General features: G+C 47.3%; 1 protein-coding gene across 4 annotated transcripts in view; it reads left to right on the plus strand.

Moving 5' to 3' along the window:
* ECE1 (endothelin converting enzyme 1) overlaps positions 1 to 22,205 on the plus strand; it is a 140,633-nt gene extending 118,428 nt beyond the window's left edge. For 2 of the 4 annotated variants that reach the window (XM_023732126.1, XM_023732125.1), the window contains exons 11-19: positions 5,956 to 6,066; positions 9,691 to 9,789; positions 10,308 to 10,385; positions 13,203 to 13,306; positions 16,611 to 16,721; positions 17,454 to 17,521; positions 18,327 to 18,517; positions 20,780 to 20,875; positions 21,550 to 21,782. In XM_023732126.1, coding sequence (XP_023587894.1) covers positions 5,956 to 6,066; positions 9,691 to 9,789; positions 10,308 to 10,385; positions 13,203 to 13,306; positions 16,611 to 16,721; positions 17,454 to 17,521; positions 18,327 to 18,517; positions 20,780 to 20,875; positions 21,550 to 21,726 — 1,035 coding nt within the window. In that variant the 3' untranslated portion in view covers positions 21,727 to 21,782. Of the gene's footprint in view, positions 1 to 5,955; positions 6,067 to 9,690; positions 9,790 to 10,307; positions 10,386 to 13,202; positions 13,307 to 16,610; positions 16,722 to 17,453; positions 17,522 to 18,326; positions 18,518 to 20,779; positions 20,876 to 21,549 lie in introns of all 4 variants that reach the window. The other 2 variants (XM_004377159.2, XM_023732127.1) reach the window with 2 other exon arrangements.
* Positions 22,206 to 22,972: the final 767 nt, after the last annotated feature.

The following is a 22,972-nucleotide window of genomic DNA, read 5'->3' on the forward strand; positions in this document are numbered from 1 at the left end:
GGGGTTAGGATTTGCAACATGTATTTTTGGGGACTCAATTCAATCCATAACACTATGTAACTCATGTAATCCTCACCACCCCTTTGAGGTAGGTACTATTATTACCCCCATTTTACAAAGGAAACTCCAACAATATTGCTTCTTTCCCATAAATGTAAAGTGCTTAGGACCATACTGGCTCACAGTAAGTGCTACACTAAGTATTTACCGTCATGATTATTCATCCAGTCTGGCCCTGAGCTTTCTGGGGTAGCAGAAGTCCCAGATCCCAGACCAGGTGATCTCCACCCAACCTTTTTCTTTTTTTTTTTTTTATTGTTGTAGTTAAATGAAGTTTACATTTCAAGTTAGTCTCCCATACAAAATTTTGTACATACATTGTTATGTGATACTAATTGTTCACCCCATTCTGCGACAGCACGCTCCTCCCTTCCACCCCTGATTCCCCTTGTCCTTTCAACCAGCTCCTAACCCTCTCTGCCCTCCCATCTCACCTCTGGACAGAAGCTGCGCCTTTGGTCTCTTGTATCTACTTGACTAAGAGGCATACTCTTCACAAGTATCACTTTATGTCCCACAGTCCAGTCCAATCCCTGTCTGAAGAGTTGGCCTCAGAAATTGTTTTAGTTCTGGGCAGATAGAGAGTCCAGGGGCCATGCTTTCCAGGGTACCTCCAGTCTCAGTCAGACCATTAAGTCTGGTCTTCTTACTAGAATTTGAGTTCTATACACCATCTTTCTGCTGCTCCATCAGGGACTCTCCCTCTCAGGGCAGTCATTGGTGGTAGCCATGCACCATCTAGTTCTTCTGGTCCACCCACCCTTAAATGCCCCTACCAGGACCCCTGAGGGTCCGTTCTTTCCCAGGCCCTGGGGAACCCACCCCCACAGAGAGCTCCCCAGCCACCTCCGCCTTCTCCGCATGGGAATGACAGTCACCTTCCCGTTCGTGCAGCCAGTGAGAGGCTCTTCACTGAATCAAACCCCTGTCACCTGCCAGGCTCGGAGCTTAGTGGGAATACTGAGATGATGGAGGTAGGATCAGTGCCCCCAGGAGCTCACATCTGCTGAGAGACCGGGAAACTGATCAGTCCTCATGTGTGCTGATGGGACACACCACAACAGGGGCCCCAGAGAGCGGCTAGGGGGATGCCCAGCCACAGAGCAGTAGAGGCTGGGGTACCAGACCCGCCCAGCACATTCCACCCTCACCCAGAACAGGTGCCTCTGGCTTCCCAACAGCAGCTAGTAAGACGCTGGCAAGGCCTCCCCCAGGGGGCAGAGGAGGTCCCACTGCGCCCCACCCTGTAGCCCCTCCCTGAGTACAGTGAAGCTTAAGAAGCCAGATCAGGACCAGCAGGAAGGATGTGGGCTCCTGTCTCCGCACTGGGGCTCATCCTATCTCATTCCCATGTACACCCACCCCTGGCGAGGAGTCCCTGGGTGGCACAACTGGTTAGGCAGTCGATTACTAGCCAACAAGTTGTGGTTCAAACCCACACAGAGTCACTTTGGAAGACAGACCTGGAGATTTGCTTCCGAAAGGTCACAGCCTTGAAAACCCTATGGAGCAGTTCTCCTCTGCACACATGGGGTCGCCATGAGTCAGAGTTGACTCTGGCAACCAACAACAACTAACAGGGAGGGGACTGAGGGAGAAGGTGGCTAGAGGAAGCCTGGCTCCTGGTAAGTGGGCTTTCCGAAGGCTTGCCACAAGAGTCACCCTAGCCTTACAGTGAAGGACAAGGGAAGTGGCAGAGTCACTGTCCTGCCCAGCTGACCCACCTTCCTGCTCCACCTGTACCGACCTTGGACTAGCCCTGGGTCACAAATGTGACCAAGGCATGGATTCTGTCCCCTGGAGCGCATGTTCTCCCAGGGGTTTTTACATAGAAAGGGTCTGATCAGGACCCGGGGTGATCGTTATAGAGACGCTCTGCATGGGGTAGCTCACTGTGTGCCCAGGGCTCACCTGCATCGTCACTAACCCTCATGGGTTACCGACCAGGAAATGGAGGCTCAAAGAGGTAAAGGTACTTTCCCAAGTCACCCAACAAGGAAGCAGCCAAGCTACAACTCAAACCCAGGTCTGTGTGGCTATAACTTTTATGCACGTTCAGTTACTAATAACAATGATAATAATAATGAAAGATATTGTTATAGGATATTTACCTTTTATAGGCATTCTCTCACCAAATTCCAACAACAGCTCTGTGTGTTAGGAATGATGATCATCATCCCATTTTACAGATGAGGAAACTGAGGCTCAATGAACTGAAGAAAGTGTTCAAAGTCACATAGCTCCTAAGTGGAGAGCTGCCTCTCAAACCCTGGCACGCCAGAATCCACAGAATACTCCTCTGAGGGTTATTAGGCCTCTCAGCCTCTGCTCTGTAGGAACCAAAAATTAAAAATGAGCTTCTCAGACAGATTCAAAGTGCAGGGTGCCACTCTAACTAATGTGGCACTGGGGGTGGCTGAGGCACAGGAGGCCTCGGCAGGGGCTGTGGCAGGTAGGAGACCCCGAAGGCTAAAGGCTCTGAGCCAGGGGTCGCTGGTTGCCCCAGGGCTGAGGGGCAGAGGGTGCTGCTCCAGTTTATTATTCTCCAGCCCCCTCCATCCCCCACCATGGCTGCTTCTGGGCCCAGGCCAGATCCATCCTGCTCATGTCCTGCACAGAATTCAAAGTCACATCCTAGCTGTGTGACCTTGGTCTAGTCCTTGAACCTCTCTGAACCTACTTTTTCTCATATGTAATTTTGGATAATTCCTGACCGCCTCACCTCACAAGATCCTTATGAGTAACCACTATTTGGGAAAACACTTGTAATTTGTAAAGCAGTGTAGGGTGGACAGTTGTTCACCCTTGTGGCATAAGGAAAACAGTACGGAACTTTGAGTCAGAACATCTGACTTTGATATGCCCTTTTCTAACTACACAGTCTTGGGTGAGTCACTTAATTGGAGACAGGAGAGCTTCAATCTTATCATCTGTAAAAAGGGGTAAATAATTTGCCCTACTTCCGCAAGAGATAAGAATTGAATGAGGGGAGATCCCTGTAAAGCCTGTTCTGAAGGCTGAAGCGTTCCACACTGGCTGTTCATCATCTGTTATTATCCGTTTATGATTTGGGAGTTCTGGCAGGGAGGAAGACACCCCCCCAGTAAGCTCCTCTCCCCCTCTTGCCTAGTGCTCCTTGTACTACAATGAAGAAAAGGAAAAAAAATGCAGCCAATTTAGGGCAGAGGAGGCAGGCTGGCTGCCCGCTCCTTATCTTTCCAGACTCAGTCACAGTCTCCTCCGAGACAAACACTTCCTGACCCTGTCAGGTCGACCTGACCCTTCGCTCGTAGTCAACAGATTTTTCTCATCATCCTGTAGCCCTTCCGGGCATTTCCTGACCTGTAGGCAGTCAGTGGAGCCACTTTGAGGGAAGACATTGGAGCCAGACTGCCTGGGTTCAAATCCCACCTCAGCCACTTAATCACTGCCTGATCCCTTTGGGCAAGTGACTCAACCTCTCTGTGCCTCAGTTTATCTGTAAAAAGGGGCTAAGAGAGTACCTGCCCTGTGGAATTATGGGTTAAATGGGATAAAGCGCGTCAAACACTCCAAATGTTTACAACAATTACTGCAGAGTCCCTGAGTGGTGCAAATAATTAATGTGCTTGGCTGCTAACCAAAAGGTTGGCGGTTTGAACCTACCTAGCGGCTGCACAGAGGAAAAACCTGGCAATTTGCTTCCATAAGGTTGATAGCCAAGAAAACCCTATGGGGCAGTTCTACTCTGTCGCGTTGGGTCACTATGAGTCAAAAATGACTCGACGGCACCCAATAACAATTACTGCAGAGTCCCTGGGTGGTGCAAACAGTTAACATGCTCAGCTACTAACCGAAAGGTTGGAGGTTCAAGTCCACCCAAAGGCACCTCAGAAGAAAGGCCTGGTGATCTACTTCTGAAAGATCAGCCATTGAAAACCCCATGGGACACTGTTCTCTGACACACGTGGGGTTGCCATGAGTCAGAATCAATTCAACAGCAACTGAGGTTTTTTTGTTTTTTATGATTACTGCTGTGGTTATATTATAAATGTTGTGGGCATTTCAATCATGAGGCCTTTGAGGGCAAGGCTCGTGGGCAATCCATCGCTAGATTCCAAAGACCTAGCACAGTCAGGATGTAGAGGAACTGTTCCGAGAATGCTGGATAAGTGAATTAATGAGTAATGCGTGAATGAATGGGTTTATCCAAAGAATCTCCTGAGAAGACAACAAATAAGAATCAGTCCATGATTCCGCCATCACAGCCTGGAGCCTCCACAGAGCCAAGAGTATTTTAGAATAGCCCTAGTCCTGACCTCCTGTGTGGTCAGCCTTGGCCAGATCCAGGTGCAGCCTGTGTGTCCAGCTGTGGACTTCTAGCTGATGAAAGGGAGCACTGAGGGGTAGGTGGGGATGGAGCAGAAGACAGGCATCCAGGTGGACACATGGCAGGGAAAGCTGGAAAGAATTTGGACAACTAAATTTAGAGAAGGCCAGAGTGAGTTTTTTCTCCTCTCTCTCTCCTTCATTCCTTTCTTTCTTCCTTCTTGCCTGCCTGCCTGCCTGGAAGAATTTTTTTAACTAAAGTACAATTTATGTACAATAAAATGCACTGTATATATTAAATATTCAGGTCAATGAGTTTTGACAAGTTAAATCATGCTGTAACCACCACCCAGCCAAGATCAAGAACATTCCCATCACCCATTTATCTGGTGTTCTCTGAGGAGAAGTTCCCTCATGCCCTTTTCCAGGCAATCCCACTCCCATCCCCCAGAGGCAGCCCAGTTCTGACTTCCATCCCCATAACTTAGTTTTGCGTGTTCTAGAGCTTTGTATAGAGTCATACACTCGTACTCCTTTGTGTCTGCCTGTTGTTCGGCATAATGCCTGTGAAATTCACTCATGTTGCTGTGGACATCAGTATTTTGTTCCTTTTTGTTGCCAACGAGTAGTATGGTGTTGTATGAAAATACCACATTTTGCTTATTCATCTGCTTGTTGATCGGTATTTGGGTTGCTTTCAGTTTGGAGCTATTAGGAGTCAGGCTGCCCTGAGCCACGGTGTGTTCTTCAAGGTTGAGCATATGGGCTCCCCTGCAGCACGAGTGTCTATGTGAGCAGAGTCACCGCGTGTGGTCCTACAGACTGCGTCCATGGAGGGACGCCTGGCCTGGCCAAGGGAACAACTAGGGCTGAAACAGGTTTCACGCTCTTCACCAAGCCGTGCTCCATGAGGCCAGAACCCCACGGGGACATCTGTGTCCCGTTCACATAGAGGTATCCTGTGGGCTAATGGGGCCGAGACCCAAAGAAAAGTGCACCTAGTGAAATACTACAGCATTGCTGGGGCTCTTCTTTCTCTAGGAGGCTTTAAGATGGGGCTGGGGTTTTGGCCTTCTGGGAGGGGTCTCCTGGACCCTTCCTGGGAAGGGTGGACAAGGTAACTTCCCAATGTTCTTCACTCCCAGGACTCTAGGCTCCTCCAGGAAGCAGGACAACACAGGGTGAGAGCATGGGATGTGGAGTCAGGGATATCTGAGTTCAAGTCCCAGAAATACCCATCATTCACTGGGGCACCCTGGACCAGTGATTTCCTCTTTCTGAGTTTCTGTTTACTCATTTGCCAAGTGCCCATGATCCCTGCCTCCTGGAGTCATCTTGATGGTTCCATGACATGTTGTTTGTGGCTTTCTGAGTACAGAGCATGGCATGTGGACATGGTAGATGGTGATGAAGGATATCGCATGGTCTCTTGATCCAGTACATAAAATGACTTCCACTGGGTCATAAAAGGGCTCTCTGACATTCTGGAAGGAAGCATGGGCCCAAGATGGTGCTACTTCTTGAATGGAAAGGGGTTGGGGAGAAGGAGGACTGGGCCTGAGTAACTCTCTCCTTTGTGCTTTCCAGACCTGTCTTCCTCGCTGGAAGTTTTGCGTGAGTGACACAGAAAACAACCTGGGCTTTGCGCTGGGCCCCATGTTTGTCAAAGCGACCTTCGCCGAGGACAGCAAGAACATAGTAAGTGTCTCCCCGTGGACACAGGCAGGGACATCGTGCCTGCAATAGCCTTTTGTGGGCTTGACAGCCTATCTGTGGTCTGCTCTGGACCCTTCCGACTCCAGGCCAGAGAGCCCTGGGGCTCCAGCCTGCACTGAAAAGTTCCATTTTCTCAAGCCCTGAATAATGTGAGTTACTTGTAATAGCTATCATTATTGAGTGTCAGGTGCTTTATCATAGTATCTCATTTGACCCACACAGCACCCCTTTGAGGTTATAATAGCCATCTCCACCTCCAGGGGGTGACATTTTTCTTAATCTGCGTTGATAGGCTTGTTCTAAAGAGACAGAGGGTTACTCAGAATGGATCAAAGACCTGAATATAGCACCTAAAACTATAAAGATTATGGAAGAAAAAATAGAGACAACACTAGGTGCCCTAATATGTGGCATAAATTCAATACCAAACATAACTAAAAATGCATGAACAGCAGAAGATGAACTAGATAATCTCTAGTTTTCTAGGGATGAGAGGGAGGGGGAATCTCGATAGTAGACACTTGTTATTTTTGGTGAAAAGGCAAGACCAAATCAGCACAACTTGACCAAGGTAAATAAAGACACTAAGAAGTACACAGGAAAAAAAAAGAGTCTAATCTCTAAAATTTATAGAAAACTTCAACTCCTCAACATCAAAAAGACAAACAATCCAGTTAAAAAATGGGCAAAGGATATGAACAGATACTTCACCAAAGAGGACATTCAGAATGCTAACAAACACAAGAGGAAATGCTCACGATCATTAGCTATTAGAGAGAAGCAAATCAAAACTACAATGAGATATCATCTCACCCCAACATTACTGGCACTAATCAAAAAAACAGAAAATAACAAATGTTGGAGAGGTTATGAGGATATTGGAACTCTTATACACTGCTGGTGGGAATGTAAAATTGTAAAACCACTAGAAAATGATACAGCACTTCCTTAAAAAGCTAGAAATAGAAATACCATATGACCCAGCAATCCCACTCTTGGGATATACCCTAAAGAAATAAGAGCTGTGACACCAATAGACATATGCACACCCATGTTCATTGTAGCATTATTCACAATAGCAAAAAGATGGAAACAACCTAAGTGTCCATCAACAGATGAATGCATTAACAGACTGTGATACATACAATGGAATACTATGCAACGATAAAGATAATGATGAATCTGCAAAAATCTCACAACATGAATGAATTTGGAGGACATTATACTGAATGAAATAAGTCAATTGCAAAAGGAAAAATATTGTATGAGACCACTATTATAAAAAAACAAGAAAATGTTTACACACCAAAAAAAAAAAAATTCTTTGATGGTTACCAAGGATGCGAGGGGGAGGGAGGGAAAATTACCAAATAGATAGAAGACGTGTTAATATTGATGAAGGGAAAAGCAATGTACAATATGGGGAAGTCAGCAAAACATGACCAAAGCATGAGAGGACATTGAGAGGAACACAAGAATGACGGACAACAACAGTAATTACTATAGCATAGACAATCCTGCAACGACACTATTAATAAACACTAGTTTACGAACAGATACATAGGTAGATAGGCATGCCAAGGGGTGTGGGAGGGTGTAAGAGAACACACCTATCTGCAGATATAGGTTTGGTGGTGGCTATTTCTACATACATAACTGTAGGTGCTGCTTATATATTAATATACATACTAGAGCACACAAGGGCCACAGTCAGGGCCACCTCTTAGATATAACCAAACACCTTGTGAGATGAAGTTCCTAGGCTCAAAGGCAAACAACCATAGACTTGGGAGATATCTATGTCAATTGGCACAACATAGCTTATAAAGACAAAGTTCTGCATCCTACTTTGGTGAGTAGTGTCTGAGGTCTTAAAAGCTTGCGAGCCACCATCTAAGATACATTTATTGGACTCTTACTGTCTGGAGCAAAGGAGAGTGAAGAAACCCAAAGACTCAAGGGAACAATTAGTCTAAAGGACTAATAGACCACGTGAACCGCAGCCTACACAACCCTGAGACGAGAAGAACTAGATAGTGCCCAGCTACCACTACCGACCACACTGACTGGGATCACAACAGAGGATCCTGGACAGAGCAAGAGAAAAATTGTAGAACAAAAAATCAAATTCACAAAAAAGACCAGACTTATTGGTCTGACAGAGACTGGAGGAACCCCCGAGACTATGGCCCTAAGACACCCTTCTGAACTGGAACAGAAGTTATTCCCAGAGACTATCTTTCAGCCAAACCATAGACAGGCCCATAAAATAAACAATAATACCCAAGAGGAACATGCTTCTTAGAACAATCAATTATACGAGATCAAAATGGCAACATTTGCTCAAAAGCAAAGATGAGAAGGCAGGAATGGATAGAAAATCAGGACGAAAGGGAACATGGAAACTAGGATGAAAATGGGGAGAGTGCTGACACATTGTGGGGAGTGAAACCAATGTCATGGAACATTTTATGTACAAACTATCAAATGGGAAACTAATTTGCTCTGTAAACTTTCACCTAATACACAATAAAAAAATTTTTTTAAAAAGAAAGAGACATTCCCCGAGACCATGGTCCCCACACTCACAGGCCATTTTTGTTTGAAAGAATGACTGACAGAAAAACTGGCTATTCAAACGTAAGCATTTGGCAGACGTTTTCTCGAATAAAATATGTCTGTTACTTCAAAAAGCAAAAAAAAGAAAGAAAGAGACAGAGGGACATCATGGCTAAGCGCCATGGAGACATCCAGACCCAAGCTCAGATCCTGGCTGTACCACTTCCTGGCTGAGTGACTTGGAACAGTATTCTCACCTCATCTGTAATGTGGAGATGGTGATCCCCATCTGTAGAGAGAGGATAAATGAGATACTACATGTAAGGGGCTTAGCAGAGCACCTGGCACAAAAGAAGGACTTAATAAATAGTAGCCATTATATTATTGTTGTAACTTTTATTACTAAAATTATTGATTACATAGCTATCATGTGCAGCTGAAGGTCAGCAAGCCAAGACTCAGATACACTAAGTGGCTTACCAGTGAGCAGCTGAGGCAGAATGAGAGTCGAGGTCTGTCAGACATCAGTGCCTCTACTCTTTCTACTGCATGACCCTGCCTTCCCTTTCTAGACTCTTCTGCCTCCAGATCTGCCTGTGACATTATCACCCTCAAGAGCAGCCATTCATCCATAGATTTTGAAGCCCATTCCATCAAAAGGAGTTCTGTGATCCAGTAATTTTGGGAAAGGCTATTTATTCTCTTTCCAAAAGAATCACAGTGCCTATGACCACATTAAAGGCTCTGAAAAGTCCTGTAGCGAAGAGACTTTTCTAATTTTCCCAGATCTTGTCCAAAGCTTATTTGACCATGGGACCCTGTTTATGCAGACCCAGCATGGTCTCACAGGATGTTGGTGTTCTGAGGAACACGGTGTGGGAAACATGGCTGTGGCCTTCCTTCTTAGCCCAGAACCTGGGAGCCTAAGGCTTTCAGCCAAAACCTGAGTTCAGTCTCTGCCCCCACATAATCCTGTACATGGGGTGCCCACTGCATTTAGGTGAATCCAGTGCCCAGGCCTCACTGGTACAGCGTCTGTCTCCTCAGGCCAGTGAGATCATCTTGGAGATCAAGAAGGCGTTTGAGGAAAGCCTGAGCACGCTGAAGTGGATGGATGAAGACACTCGTAAGTCAGCCAAGGAAAAGGTGAGGCTTGCCAGGTGCTTAAACGGGTCACGGAGGCCTCCAGCATACGGGACAGCAGCCACAGCTGAAGGAGGGTGGGTGAAGGAGGGACTAGTTCTATGGAGTGAGCACAGCATGGACATGGTCTCTGCCTTCAGGGGGTGAGCCATCTGGCAGGATGGAGGGACAGCCTTAGATGCATGATTACACTAAGGACTGTATAAAAACAAACTATGCCACGTGTGTGAGAGAAAAGTGCGGCATGTATAGTGGGCAGTGAGCGCTCAGACACAGTCCAGTGGGGTGGTGGTCAGGGCAGGCTTCCCTCTGGAAATGACATTTAAGCAGAGAATCAAAGAATGAGTAGAAGTTAGCCAAAGGGGGAATCATTCCAGAAAGAGATTTGAAATCCCTGAGGTGGGAAGAGCCTGGCCTCTGTGTCCTCTTGGCCCAGACCCCAAACCCGGCACCCCTAGAGCAAGGGTCCAGCCTGCCTACGTGGCTCACCTCTCACTGTCCTCTCTGTCTCTCCTGCCCAGGCGGACGCAATCTACAACATGATAGGCTACCCCAACTTCATCATGGACCCCAAGGAGCTGGACAAAGTGTTCAATGATGTGAGTGGCTTCCATGGCCCCCTTGCATCCCCATATGTCCCTGGGGATCCCCACTTGGAAAAGGGTAGAGGCAGGGCTGGGTCCAGATGCCTGCTGGCGGCATCGTTGCTGTTGCAATATTATGAGATGATCGCAGTGGGGGTTTGAGGATGGATCTGACAGGAGGAGGCCGTTCCTTGCTCCTTCCTTTCCTGGGCCAGACGAGGCCCCTGCCTCCCTGCAGCCACCGTCGGGTAGTACCTGGTAGTCAACACCAGGACACGTGCTGAGTGCCCTGCTGGAAATGGCCAGCTCCGTGTAATGAGTGGGAAATAATGGGGGGACAGATCCTAGAGGTGCACAGGGAATTGGTGCCCCTAAAACATCAGGAGGTGAATAAAGAGTGAAACTCTTCATACAGCCTCTCCTTTCCCTGCCCTAGAGTTGCCTCATATCCATGGGGTCCTCTCCGAAAGAAACCTGGACCTCTGATTTTGACCTTGAAATGCTAATGGGAAAGAGGAAGCATAAATCCCAAACACATTTTTAAGCTTAATTTAGGCAAAAAGGGTAGTTGATACAACCCTGCTGGTTAGAACTGCTGGCAAATTACTCCTTTAAATGGATTAGGCTTCTGCCTCAAAAGATAAAGTTTTATATCTTCTTATGATTGAAATTTGTGAGTTCAAGCCTTTTTTTTTTTTTTCCAGTTCTGCCTGTTGCATTTTTTCAAATTGTGGTAAATATATATATATATAACAAAACATTTGACATTTCAGCAGTCTTCACACGTATAGTTCAGTGACATCAGTTATGCTCATCACACTGCTCAGCCATCATCTTTACCCTGTTCCCATATTATACCATCACCCTTAGCAGAAGATCGCTGTCTCCTAAGCAGTGCAAGCATTTTTGAAATTATAATAACCTCTCATTTTGGTTATATTTAAAACCTAAGACTATCAAAATCACCTTTGAAAATAGGGGATTCATTTTGTAGCCTTTTCTGTCTCTTTCTTTTTTAAAAATAATATTTTATTGTGTTTTTGGTGAAAGTTTATATAACACTTTTTAAATTGTTCCCATTTCACAATTACTACACATGTTATTCAGAGACACTGGCTACATTTTTCACAATGTGTCAGCATTCTCGTTACTTCCTTTCTGGGTGTTTCACTTCCAGTAATCTGGTTTCCCTGTCCCCTGGCCCTGTCATCTCTGCTTTAGAGTAATTGTGGACCATTTGGTCTCATGTGATGATTTCTTTAAAGGTGCACAGTACTCACTGGTAATATTTTTTATTTTATAAGCCGTTCTGGAGTTTAGCGAAAAGGTGCTCTCAGGTGGTAGTTTTCGTTCAAGGTTTATGGAGTATGTCAGGGCAGTAGTCTTGGGAAGTCCTCTAGTCTCAACCGGTCCAGTATGTCTGGACTTTTTAAGAATTCGTGTTCTGTTCCACATTTTTCTCCCTATCTACTGTGGCCCTGATGAGAACGGTCAGTAGTAGGAGCCAGGCACCATCTAATTCTTCTGGTCTCAGGGTAGATGTAGACTGTTAGTACTGTAGATTATATAGTTTCTTCTTTAAGTCTTTGGTTCCCTTCTTTCTCTTTTGCTCCAGACGCGATGAGATCAATAGTTGCAGTAGCTTTTTCTCTTGAAAATAATTGAAGATGCCCCAGGGTGTCATGATACAAGGCCCAGAGACTCCTGGAGTCAGCCCAGGCTGAGCTCTCAGGATAACAGTCCTACCCCAGAGAGCCAAACATTTTATCCAAGACCTGATGTAAAGCCAGAAAAATCTGGAGTGAATCTGAGGGAGAAGGTTGCAGCTGTCAAGAGCTAAAAGACTGGGCTGAGTAATGAAGCGGGTGTGGGAAAAGGCCTGACCCTGGACATTGCAGAGAAGGAGATAGATCCTGTCTTGATTTATTAGATCTGTGCTGTCCCGTATGGTAGCCATTAGCCATACAGAGATATTTGATTCATTCACATTAAAAGTAATTAAAATTAAATAAATTAAAAATCCAGTTCCTCAGTTGCACTGCCCACATTTGAAATGCTCGATAGGCACATGTGGCTTGTTGTTGCTGTTATTAGGTGCTATCGGGTTGGTTCTGCCTCATAGCGACCCTCTGTACAACAGAACGAAACACTGCCGAGTCCCGCGCCATTCTCACAATCGTTGCTATGTTTGAGCCCATTGTTGCAGCCACTGTGTCAATCCATCTCCTTGAGGGTCTTCCTCTTTTTCACTGACCCTCTACTTTACCAAGCATGATGTCCTTCTCCAGGGACTGGTCCCTCCTGATCACATGTCCAAAGTACATGAGATGAAGTCTCGCTATCCTCGCTTCTAAAGAGCATTGTGGCTGTACTTCTTCCAAGACAGATTTGTATGCTCCACTGGCAGTCCATGGAATATTCAATATTCTTTGCCAACAGTGCCTACCATATTGGACAGTGCAGATACAGAGCATTTCCATTTTCATAGAGGGTTCTATTGGGTAGCACTGGAGATATTTCTTGCTTAAGGCTCAGGCACTCTAGGGGGATATCCCGGAGCCCTGTGATATTGTCAGGAGCAGCCTGGCCAAAGCTTGTAGCGTGTGCTTGATTGAAGTGGAGAGTTAGTGCCAGGCCCCATCAGGGCTGAGGGAAGAGCCAAAGCCTACAGCCCAGGGTGCCCCCTCCATCTAGTCTCTGACCTGCGACCAATCCCTGAACCTCTCGGGGTCTCAGTTTCCTCGGTTTTAGAAGGAGGGGTTTGCACTAGAGGATCTGCAGTGCCTCCTAGCTCAGACACACTCTGACCTTGTGACTGCTTTCTCCTTCCAGTACACTGCGGTCCCGGACCTCTACTTTGAGAACGCCATGCGGTTTTTCAACTTCTCGTGGAGGGTCACTGCCGACCAGCTCAGGAAAGCTCCCAACCGAGATCAGTGAGTCCTCCTGGGCTTCTCTGGAAGGTGCTGGCTCCTGGCACATTCGGGTGCTCTGGTCTGGGCTCACATTTGTCTAGCACTTACCATGTGCCAGATATAATTGTCATCAGAGCCCTCTGCAGGTGGATACTCTTGCTATCCCTACTTTTCAAATGAAAGAACCAAGGAAAAAAGAAGTGTTGCCTGGCTAGCAAGTGGTGGAGCTGGGGTCAGCCCATATCTGTCTGCCTCCAGCGCTCAAGCTATTGGTGGAGTAAGCCTGGCTTCTGAAGTTGAACAGATCTGGCATCAAATCTTGGCTACTCCACTTCAGCATCCTGAGCCTTTGTTTCATTATCTGCAAAACAGAAAAGTACTGAAAAAAAAAAAAAAACCCGTTGCCATTGAGTCGATTCTGACTCATAGTGACCCTGTAAGACAGAGTAGAACTGCCCCATAGGGTTTCCAAGGAGCAGCTGGTAGATTCAAACTGCCAACCTTTTGGTTAGCAGCCTGAGCTCTTAACCACTGCACCACCAGGGCTCCCAACAAGGACAAGTTTCCTGTAATTCCTCACTAACAGGAGTAGTGGTTTCTCAGGGACAGTTCCCCATGGTAGCCTGGAGAAGTTTCAGGATAGGTCCCTGAAAGCTGTGGTTCACTTCACTGTACATAGGAATCTTCCCGGAAACTTTAAAAATATATGTATAACTCCCTGCCCCCTACCCTAGACCTTAAATCAGAATAACGTGGAGTGAGACCTGAGGATCTGTTTTTTAACAGTCTCCTCAGAAAAGTCAGATGTAGTCAGCCCAGCCCTACTCCTTCTTAGACTGTGCTTTCTCCATTCCTAAAATATTTTACAGAAATCTTACCAAAAGGGCAAAGCAACTTCTCTTTGCCTCTGGCGCCCCCTCATGGACAACAGAGGTTTGAACATCTCTGTTTCCCGTAAGTTTCCCACCTTCAACTAGGGCGCCCCCTAAACACACGAGGGTGAGCTTTTACCTCCGCGAAGTACAGCACAGGCACTGCCACAAGGTTGTGAGTTTTATCTGAAGTCTTAATTTAGCTTAAAAATTTCATGTGAATTTTGTCTCCTACCATTAATGTAAGGAGCCCTAGTGGTGCAATGGGTAAGCGCACGGCTGCTAACCAAAAGGTTTGCTGTTTGAATCTACTCAGCAGCTCTACAGGCCAAAGACCTGGTAATCTCCTTCTGTGAAGATTACAGCCTAGAAAACCCTATGGGGCAGTTCTGCTCTGTCACATAGGGTCGCTATGAGCAGAATCTACTCAACGACACCCAATGAAAACAACAACCCATTAATGTATCCATGATTATTTGAATATAAATATGAGGCTTTAAATTTCTCAGTATCTGTCTGTGGCTTTATGCACCCCTTAAACCATCTCTGTAGAGCTCACCTAGAGGAGACAGAGCCACTGTCTAGGCTCTTGGGGAAAGTGTCCTTTCTGTCTTGTTTCACTCCTCACTGGCCCTTCTCCCACCCCCAACCCCCCCACGCCAGAAAGGCATTGAGAGACCAGATATTCCATTATTCTATACAATTGGTTTCAAACTTTTTTGTCTCAGGATCCCTCCATACTCTTAAAAATTATTGGGGCCAAAAGAGCTTTTGTTTATGTAAGTTATACCAGTTTTTATGAAAATTTTATTTTATGAAAAATATATTTTCCAAAACAAAACAAAAATTGTGGAAAAAGAAGTATTGCTTTACTGTTACAACATGCTGTTTTGAAATACAGCAAGAAAATCTAACTTCACACAGATAAGGTCGTTAAAAGAGAAAGAGAGAATAGTCTTTCCTGATACCTGTGCATATGGTTCTTTGATACCGTACCAAAGCTTGGCAAGTAGTAGTTTCTTAAAGGTTAGTTGTTACGTGGAATCTGAAGCCGTATCTATGAACTTTTCATACTGTTACATTAAAATCCATTGGCCTCTGTTACAGTTTAAATGAATCTTGTGCTCCAGCATGATTTTGTAAAGTCATACGTTGGGTCATTTGGGAAACACTATATAATATCAAAAAATATTATATTTTTAATATCAACACTGATCTCATGAGAAAAACCTTTAAGTTTTGGGAAACTGGCAAGGTTATGGTGGCAAATACAAGTTTTTCAATTTTAGTTTTTGCTTGAAACCTCAAATTTTTATCATTGGCAACAAACAGTGCTAGCTGTCTGCCTTAAAGTGACAAACTCACTTTTTTCATTTCAGGAAAATACCAGCAAATACTCATGTCTGAATTTCCATAGTTTTATCAGTGATCTTTCTCAAGTAAAAGTCGTGTTCCATGAAGAAAGCAGAAGTGTTTTACGTGTACTTCCGTTCGGTCACACGGAATAGTAAAAAGACTTATGCTCAAGAGTCTAGATTTAATGAAATTAATAATTATGCTACTTTATCAAAGACAGTCTTAAGTGAAAGTGGTCTTTTCCCCTTTGAGCGCATACCGGTGACAAACACAATGACTACTAGAACAATTTGGAAACTCGATTATTCTAAGGCCAGCTTTTGCAACCACCACTGCAAATGTCAACACAGTATAAAAGGCAAATAACGTTTTTAAATTATTATGAAAATAGTTGTAACCTCACAGACCCCTGAAAGGATCTTGAGTATCCTCCCTAATGAGGTGTCCACAGATCACGCTTTTGAGAACTGCTAATAGATACATATTTAGCTTAGACAGTGATGACTTGATGACCAGTGTAGAAGGGTCCACCTTGCCCTTTCTAACAGCTCCAGTATCCCACTATGTGGGTGTGGCATCGTTTATTTAACCAGTCTCTCATTTATAGACATTGAGGTTTTTTCTAGTTTTTCCCTCTCAGAAACACTGCTGCTGTGGATATCCTTATACTTGTGTGCACTTGGGCCCTGGGATCAAGGGGAATCATATTTTTTTTAAAATAATTTATTTGTTGTTATTGTTATTGTTGAAAATGTACAGAGCAAAACATATACCAATTCAACAATTTCTACACGTACAATTCAGTGACATTGCTTACATTCTTCAAGTTGTGCAACTTTCTCACCCTCCTTTAGCAAATTGTTCCTCCCCCATTAACATAAACTCACTGCCCCTAAGCTTCCTATCTCACCTTTTGAGTTGCTTTTGTCAGTTTGATCCCAGGTAGATAGTTCTTTAAAAGAGCACAATGATCAAGGCAGATAGGAATCACATTTTTAAGGCTTTTGTACTGATTACTAAGGTGCCTTCCAGATGGCCTGTCCCCACCTGCCCTCCCACCAGCTGTGCCTGAGCGCTCAGGCCTGTGTCTCTTGCAGGTGGAGCATGACCCCGCCCATGGTGAATGCTTACTACTCTCCCACCAAGAACGAGATCGTGTTTCCAGCTGGAATCCTGCAGGCACCCTTCTACACTCGCTCCTCACCCAAGTAGGTTACTCCTGGTGCTCCCACCCACCCTCCTTATCCCACCCCTTGGAGGACACCCAGCCCAGCCCACCCTGTGGTCCACAGCTGATCACACAACCAAGCCAGTCTGAATGAGCAATCTTTGTCTCAGTAGCCCAGTGGCCCATGTAGCAGGCAGTTTCAGAGAGGCCGAATTAACATCCTCACTCCCTTACTTTCCCTCCAAGAGTCTCTTGGATCTGGGAGCCCCTACACAGTGGGATCCTAGGGTGTGTCATGGACTTAGGAGCCCTATATAGGGGAAATTCCCCTCTAGTAATTTTTTAAAGCAGTCTTGGCTGGGGAGAAATGAAATCCATACATCATGGATTTGAAACCCAGGTCTGCTGTTTGCTGACTGTGTGGCCCTTGGGCAAAGTGAGTGAACCGTTCCAAGCCTCGGCTGACTCATTTACGGCGTCAGTTAATAATGCCTAACTCTTCTGAGATAACTGACAAGGACAGTGCAGTTCTGTAGAGCATCTAGCGCAGTACTTGGCACCCACTGGGCACCAGCTGACCACAGCTGATTCTGCCCAGCATCTGACTGGCTTCAGGGCCTGGCTGGAGGCCCGGGCTAGGTCGTGTCCTCACAGAGCCCTGTGGGACTCAGCTGTGTCTCCAGGCCCAGCAAGCGAGGATCACATACCTAAACAAGAGTCAGAGGCCCTCCCCTCATGGCATCATGCTCACCTTCATATCCTTCCCCTCCAGGGCCTTGAACTTTGGTGGCATCGGTGTCGTCGTGGGCCATGAGCTGACTCATGCTTTCGATGATCAAGGTACACAAGCTCCTTGGTCCCCTTCAACATGATCCATCCCAGCCCCACTGCCTCTGCTTTCTTCTCCCTCACCTCTAAGTAGCTTAGCTTTGGAGACAGATAGATCTGGATTCAAATTCTGGCCCTGCCACCTGCTAACTGTATGAACTTTTGCAAGCCCCACCATTCCTCCAAGCCTTCATATCCTAGTCTGTAAAATGGGAATGCCAATCCCAATCTCATAGATGATTGTGAGGACTGTGAAATGTGTAGTGAAGCAGCCTGCTCTTGGGAGTGCTCAGTAGTGGTGGTGGGTATTAGTCATCGTCAGGAGCACACAGTTCCACCAGTCCAGAGACTTCGCTTGGCCCGCCATAGTTGGCACAGCTGAAATCAGTCCCCTCCTCAGCAGCTAACGTCCAGAACCTTCTCCCATTGCCTCCTGCCTTGGGGAGCCCCAAAAGCCAAGAAGGAAGAGTCAGATGCTGGAGGCTGGTGCCCTTCTTGTGACCCAAGTGTTGCCCGCTGCAATAGCTACTTCCTGGGCATTGGTTACACAGGGTCAGGGGCTCTTAGCCCATCTTGAAAATAAATCCCGCCCCGAAGGTTCATGTCTGAACATGCTGGCCCTTTGCCTGGGTCACTGTCCTCCAACCTCTCCCCTAATTGGCTAATTCACCCACTTTAGCACTCAAATAGGCATCCTTGCCCCAGTTAGTAGATGGATAGACAGGTGAAGCCACTTCTCACCAAGAGGAAAGATCGGGAGCAGCAGGCCCCTGCTCTGCCACCCTCTCCTTGACCTGACGCTTCCCCTGGCCCACAGGACGGGAGTATGACAAGGACGGGAACCTCCGGCCCTGGTGGAAGAACTCATCCGTGGAGGCGTTCAAGCAGCAGACAGAGTGCATGGTGGAGCAGTACAGTAACTACAGCGTGAACGGGGAGCCGGTGAACGGCCGGCACACCCTCGGCGAGAACATCGCGGATAACGGGGGCCTCAAGGCAGCCTACCGGGTAAGAGCCCCACCCCCTACACACCCCAGCCCCAGGTCTGGGTCTGTCCGGACGCCTCGTCAGTGAAGAAGCATTGCAGATACCCTTGGGCAAGCCACAGCAGCAATATGAGCTTCCGTTTCCTCATCTGTGAAATGGGTGGTGATGAGACTGATGGGGGTGATGTCTGTGACAGTACCGAGCACAGAGCTTGGCACACAGAGGCTTTGGACTCTTGAGTCTCGCCTGAACTGAGAGACACAGGAAAGGGCTTGGACTGGATCTGCATGAAGACCCTGCTTGTTCTTACCATTGTAGGGAGGACACCGCTAAGTCAGTCAGCAATGGGCCCGGGAGGAGCACATGGGCTGAGGGGGAGGGGGATTGGACATGGAGCTGGTTCGGGCTCTTGAGTAAATCGCTCATCCTCCTTGAGCCTCAGTTTGCTGGGCTGTGAATCTCTAACACCTGCCTCTTTGGGTTGTTGAGAAGATGAAACAAGATAACTTGAGCACAGGGTCTGGTCCTGAGTGGCACTCAGAATGTTAGCTGAGTTGGATGGGAGAGATAAGAGGAATGAGAGAGAAGGAGGAGGTGTCTGCCAGGGAGGGCAGTAGGGAGAGTTCTCCCACCATCACGGTAAGAGCAGCAATACCAAGAGGTGCCATTATTGAGATCTGGTTATATGCCAGGCTCTGTGCTCCATACCCCCACAACAACTTCACATTTAAATAGTATAACCCCCATTTTACAGATGAGGAAACTGAGCCCAGAAACATTCGGTAACTTGCCTTAAGTCCATTAGTCAATGAAAACATGTGGTGAACCTTCTACCCACCAGGTACCGTTTTAGGCACTTGCGATTCTGTCGCAAGACAGACGGGTCCTGTTCTCATAATGCGTACGATTTTAGTTGGGGGCTGGATAGTCAATAATACCTAAACAAATAAATAAGATAATGTCAGGTATTGATAAGATGAAGCATATAAAACAGGGTAAAGTAATGAAGAATAATGGGGGGGGGGAGTGGTCATTGTGGGCCTTCCGGAAAGGACATTTGAACTGAGACCTAAGTGGTGAGGAAGAGGCAGGGGAAAGTGGGAAAAGAATAGTCTCAGCAAAAGGAACAGCAAGTGCAAGGGCCGTGAGCTGGGCACAAGCCTGGCACGTTCAAGGACAGGGCAGGGGGCAGGAGTGGAGGGAATGCACGGCCAAGTGGGAGAAGGTGAGGTTGAATAGTGGTGGGGACCAGATCAGCTGGGCCTCTGTAGGCTGAGTAGGGAGCTTGGTTTTCTTCTGGATGTAATAGGAAGCCACTGCAGGGGTTTTTTGTTTTGTTTTGATTTTTAATTAGAAGAATTGCATGATCTAATTTATCCTATAAAACAAGGTTCAGCAAACCTATAGCCCAGGGGCCAAATCCAGCCTGTTTTTGTAAGAAGTATTTTTGGCATACAGCCATGCCCATTTGTTTCCATATCGTGTGTGGCTGCTTTGGTGCTACAGGGTAGAGTTAAGTGATTGCAACAGAGGCATATGGCCCACAAAGCTGAAAATATTTGCTATCTGGCCCTTTACAGAAAAAGTTTGCCAACCTTTGCTTTATAAGGTCACTTAAGTTGCTATGTGGGGAGAGGATTGGAACTGGACCCATTTGAGTTTGGGAGACTAGTGAGAAAGTTGTTGAGGTTGTCCAGGCAAGAGAAGGGATTTACTAACGGGAAGGGTGAGAAGTGGTCAGATTTGGGATGTTTGGGTTGACTAAAAGAGAAGAACCAAAGAAGAATTCTGGGATTTTGGCCTGAGCAGCAGGCTGGATGGTCGCAACATTTACTGTGATGGAGAAAGCACACGTGTGTGTGCGCGTGAGTGTGTGCGTGCATGTGTGTGCGTGTGGTGTGTGTGTGTGTGAAATCTGTCATTCTTTTTGAGCCATGTTGAGTCTGGGATGCCCATTGGATGTCCAGCTAAGGTAGATGAATATACATGTCAGGAAAGAAGCCAAAGCTGACGCTATAAATTTGAGATCCATCCCTGCAGGCAGATGATACTTAAAGCCATAGAGTTGAATGCAGTCTTCCTTGGAATGAGTGCAGATCACAAAGAGGGCTCTTCTTGACTGAGCTGGGCCATGAGAGCTGAGACTCAGACCCCGAGGAACCGTGCCCTGCCCCAACAGGATGGAGCTGCCCGAGACGTCCCACTTGAGCTCCTCCATCCCAACCCTACTTGCTCCTGCTCCATGGCACCTCTGAGCTTGGGTTTTCCTGTCTCTCCTCCCAGGCTTACCAGAACTGGGTGAAGAAGAATGGGGCTGAGCAGACCTTGCCCACTCTGGGGCTCACCAATAACCAACTCTTCTTCCTGGGGTTTGCACAGGTGAGTTCATTAGAAAGAAATGTTAAACTTGGGAAAATTCCACCATCTTGATGTTCTGGGACCTCTGAGAGCCAAAAGGCAAGTGTCTCCTCAAATGGAGAACTTCCTAACTCATTGGACTGTCCACAGGACATCTTCCCTGTAAGGAAGAGCGCTTCCTGTCATTAGAGAGATTCAGGGAAGGGCCAGGACTGCTATTCAAAGGATTCCTGTATTAGGTAGACGATGGGAGGACAAGTTGGTCGCTGAGTTCCCTTCTGGTTCTGGGGTTCTAGAAATTTCTTAAACTCAAGATGCCCCTGGTTGTCCCTTGAGTTGGGCATTCAGCGTATAGCATTCTGTTGGCCCCCAGAGCTATCAGGCCGTTCAACAGTTTGTTCTACTCAGGAGAGGAAGCATCTGGACTCAAGCCAAGGTTTTCCAACTGGTTTTGCATATGCCTAAGATGGAGAAAAATGCTTCTCTGGCTGAAGGAACTGTTTGGAAACGACTGGGTGGAGGATACTGCGATTGGGGGAGGGGGCCCACTGTCTCTTCCTCAGCCACTTGGCAGGCCCTCCTGACCCCCTGGGATCTCAGAACTAGGAGGGGAGGGGGCTCTTTCCCCTGCTGTCATGGAGGGGCAGTCTGGCGGCCGCAGTGACCCTAGCCTCTCCCTGTTGCCCCTCATGAAGGTCTGGTGCTCTGTCCGCACGCCTGAGAGCTCCCACGAAGGCCTCATCACCGACCCCCACAGCCCCTCCCGCTTCCGGGTCATCGGCTCCGTCTCCAACTCCAAGGAGTTCTCAGAACACTTCCACTGCCCACCTGGCTCACCCATGAACCCTCACCACAAATGTGAAGTCTGGTAAGGGGCAAAGCGCAGAGAGCCAAGAAGGAGGAGGGGGAGGGGCTGAGGACAAGCCCCAGGGTGGAGCCAGCACATCAACAAGCCTGCCCCTCCATCGTGATCCAGGGCACCGCCAGGCCCCCTCGGCCACTCCGGTGCCTTCCTGACCAGAGGGTTTTCAGGCAGAACCAAGCCTGCAATGTGGTTCTCATATAATCTGAGATTTGATCCCCTGTGAAAGCCCTGTCACCCCAGGCACACCTGCGTCAACTCTGATGGGCATTTGGGGGGTCAGGCTGGTTGCTCCCCAGGCCTGGGCCCCAAGTCAACGAGGGCAGTGGGACACAGCCCCCAGCCCACATCCGGCACCAGATATACCACAAACACCACTGTGTCAAATGCTTTAAAGATATATTTTTGGGGAAACTATTTTTTAATCATTGTGGAATACACTGGAAATCTTCAGGGAAAAATAAGCATTTAAAACACTTTTTTTTTAAAGGAAAGGATTGGTATATTTATTATGTTCTGTTTTTCTAAATAGCCTGTGGACAAGAGAAGCACCACTGATCCTCCCTCCCCACTTCCTCACTCTGGGAAGCGGGGCTGAGGCAGTGATCCCCAGGCCCCTGAACAGGTCCCCAAAGCAGAGAGCTGCCTCAGCCCTCAGGATTTGCAATTTCAGCTGCAGTTACCTGGGGCAGGTCCTCTGGGGCAGGACACCCAGGGCAGGGCAGAGAGAGGAGAGGAGAGGCCCCACAGAAAAGAGGAGCCGTTTCGGGGAAGCCCCGCTTATTGGCATCACCCCCTCAGCTTGCCTGCCCCTGTCCCCAGAGTCCAACAGTGGGAATTCCAACAAGACAGGTCTGAGCCCTGATGTGGCAGCAGGGCTAGCTGGGGCAGAACGAGGCCAGGTCAGGGCCCTCGAGCCCAGCCTGGGGCACCCAAGCAGCCTGCATCTGGACTCCAGGAGCTTGTGAGGCTGAGTCCCATCAGGTGTACACTGCTGGACCGTAGATGTCTTCTTTTGGTCCCTCTCTTGTGGCTGCCCTGTGTCTGTCCCAGCAGCTGTCGCCTGTCCTCAGCAACCCTCGCATCCCGGCCACTTTGGGTCTGCCTTGCCAGGGGAAGGAGACAAGAGGAAATGGCCCTTGTCTCCCACAGGGCCCAAATCCTCCCTTTGAGATCCATCCCCTGCCCACTGGCCTGGAGCTTGGCTCCCAGGACTGCAGTCAGCCCAGCTTCCATTCTTAGTGCCTTATCTGAGG

Source organism: Trichechus manatus, unplaced genomic scaffold, assembly GCF_000243295.1.
Source record: "Trichechus manatus latirostris isolate Lorelei unplaced genomic scaffold, TriManLat1.0 scaffold00048, whole genome shotgun sequence".
Lineage (NCBI taxonomy): Eukaryota > Metazoa > Chordata > Mammalia > Sirenia > Trichechidae > Trichechus > Trichechus manatus.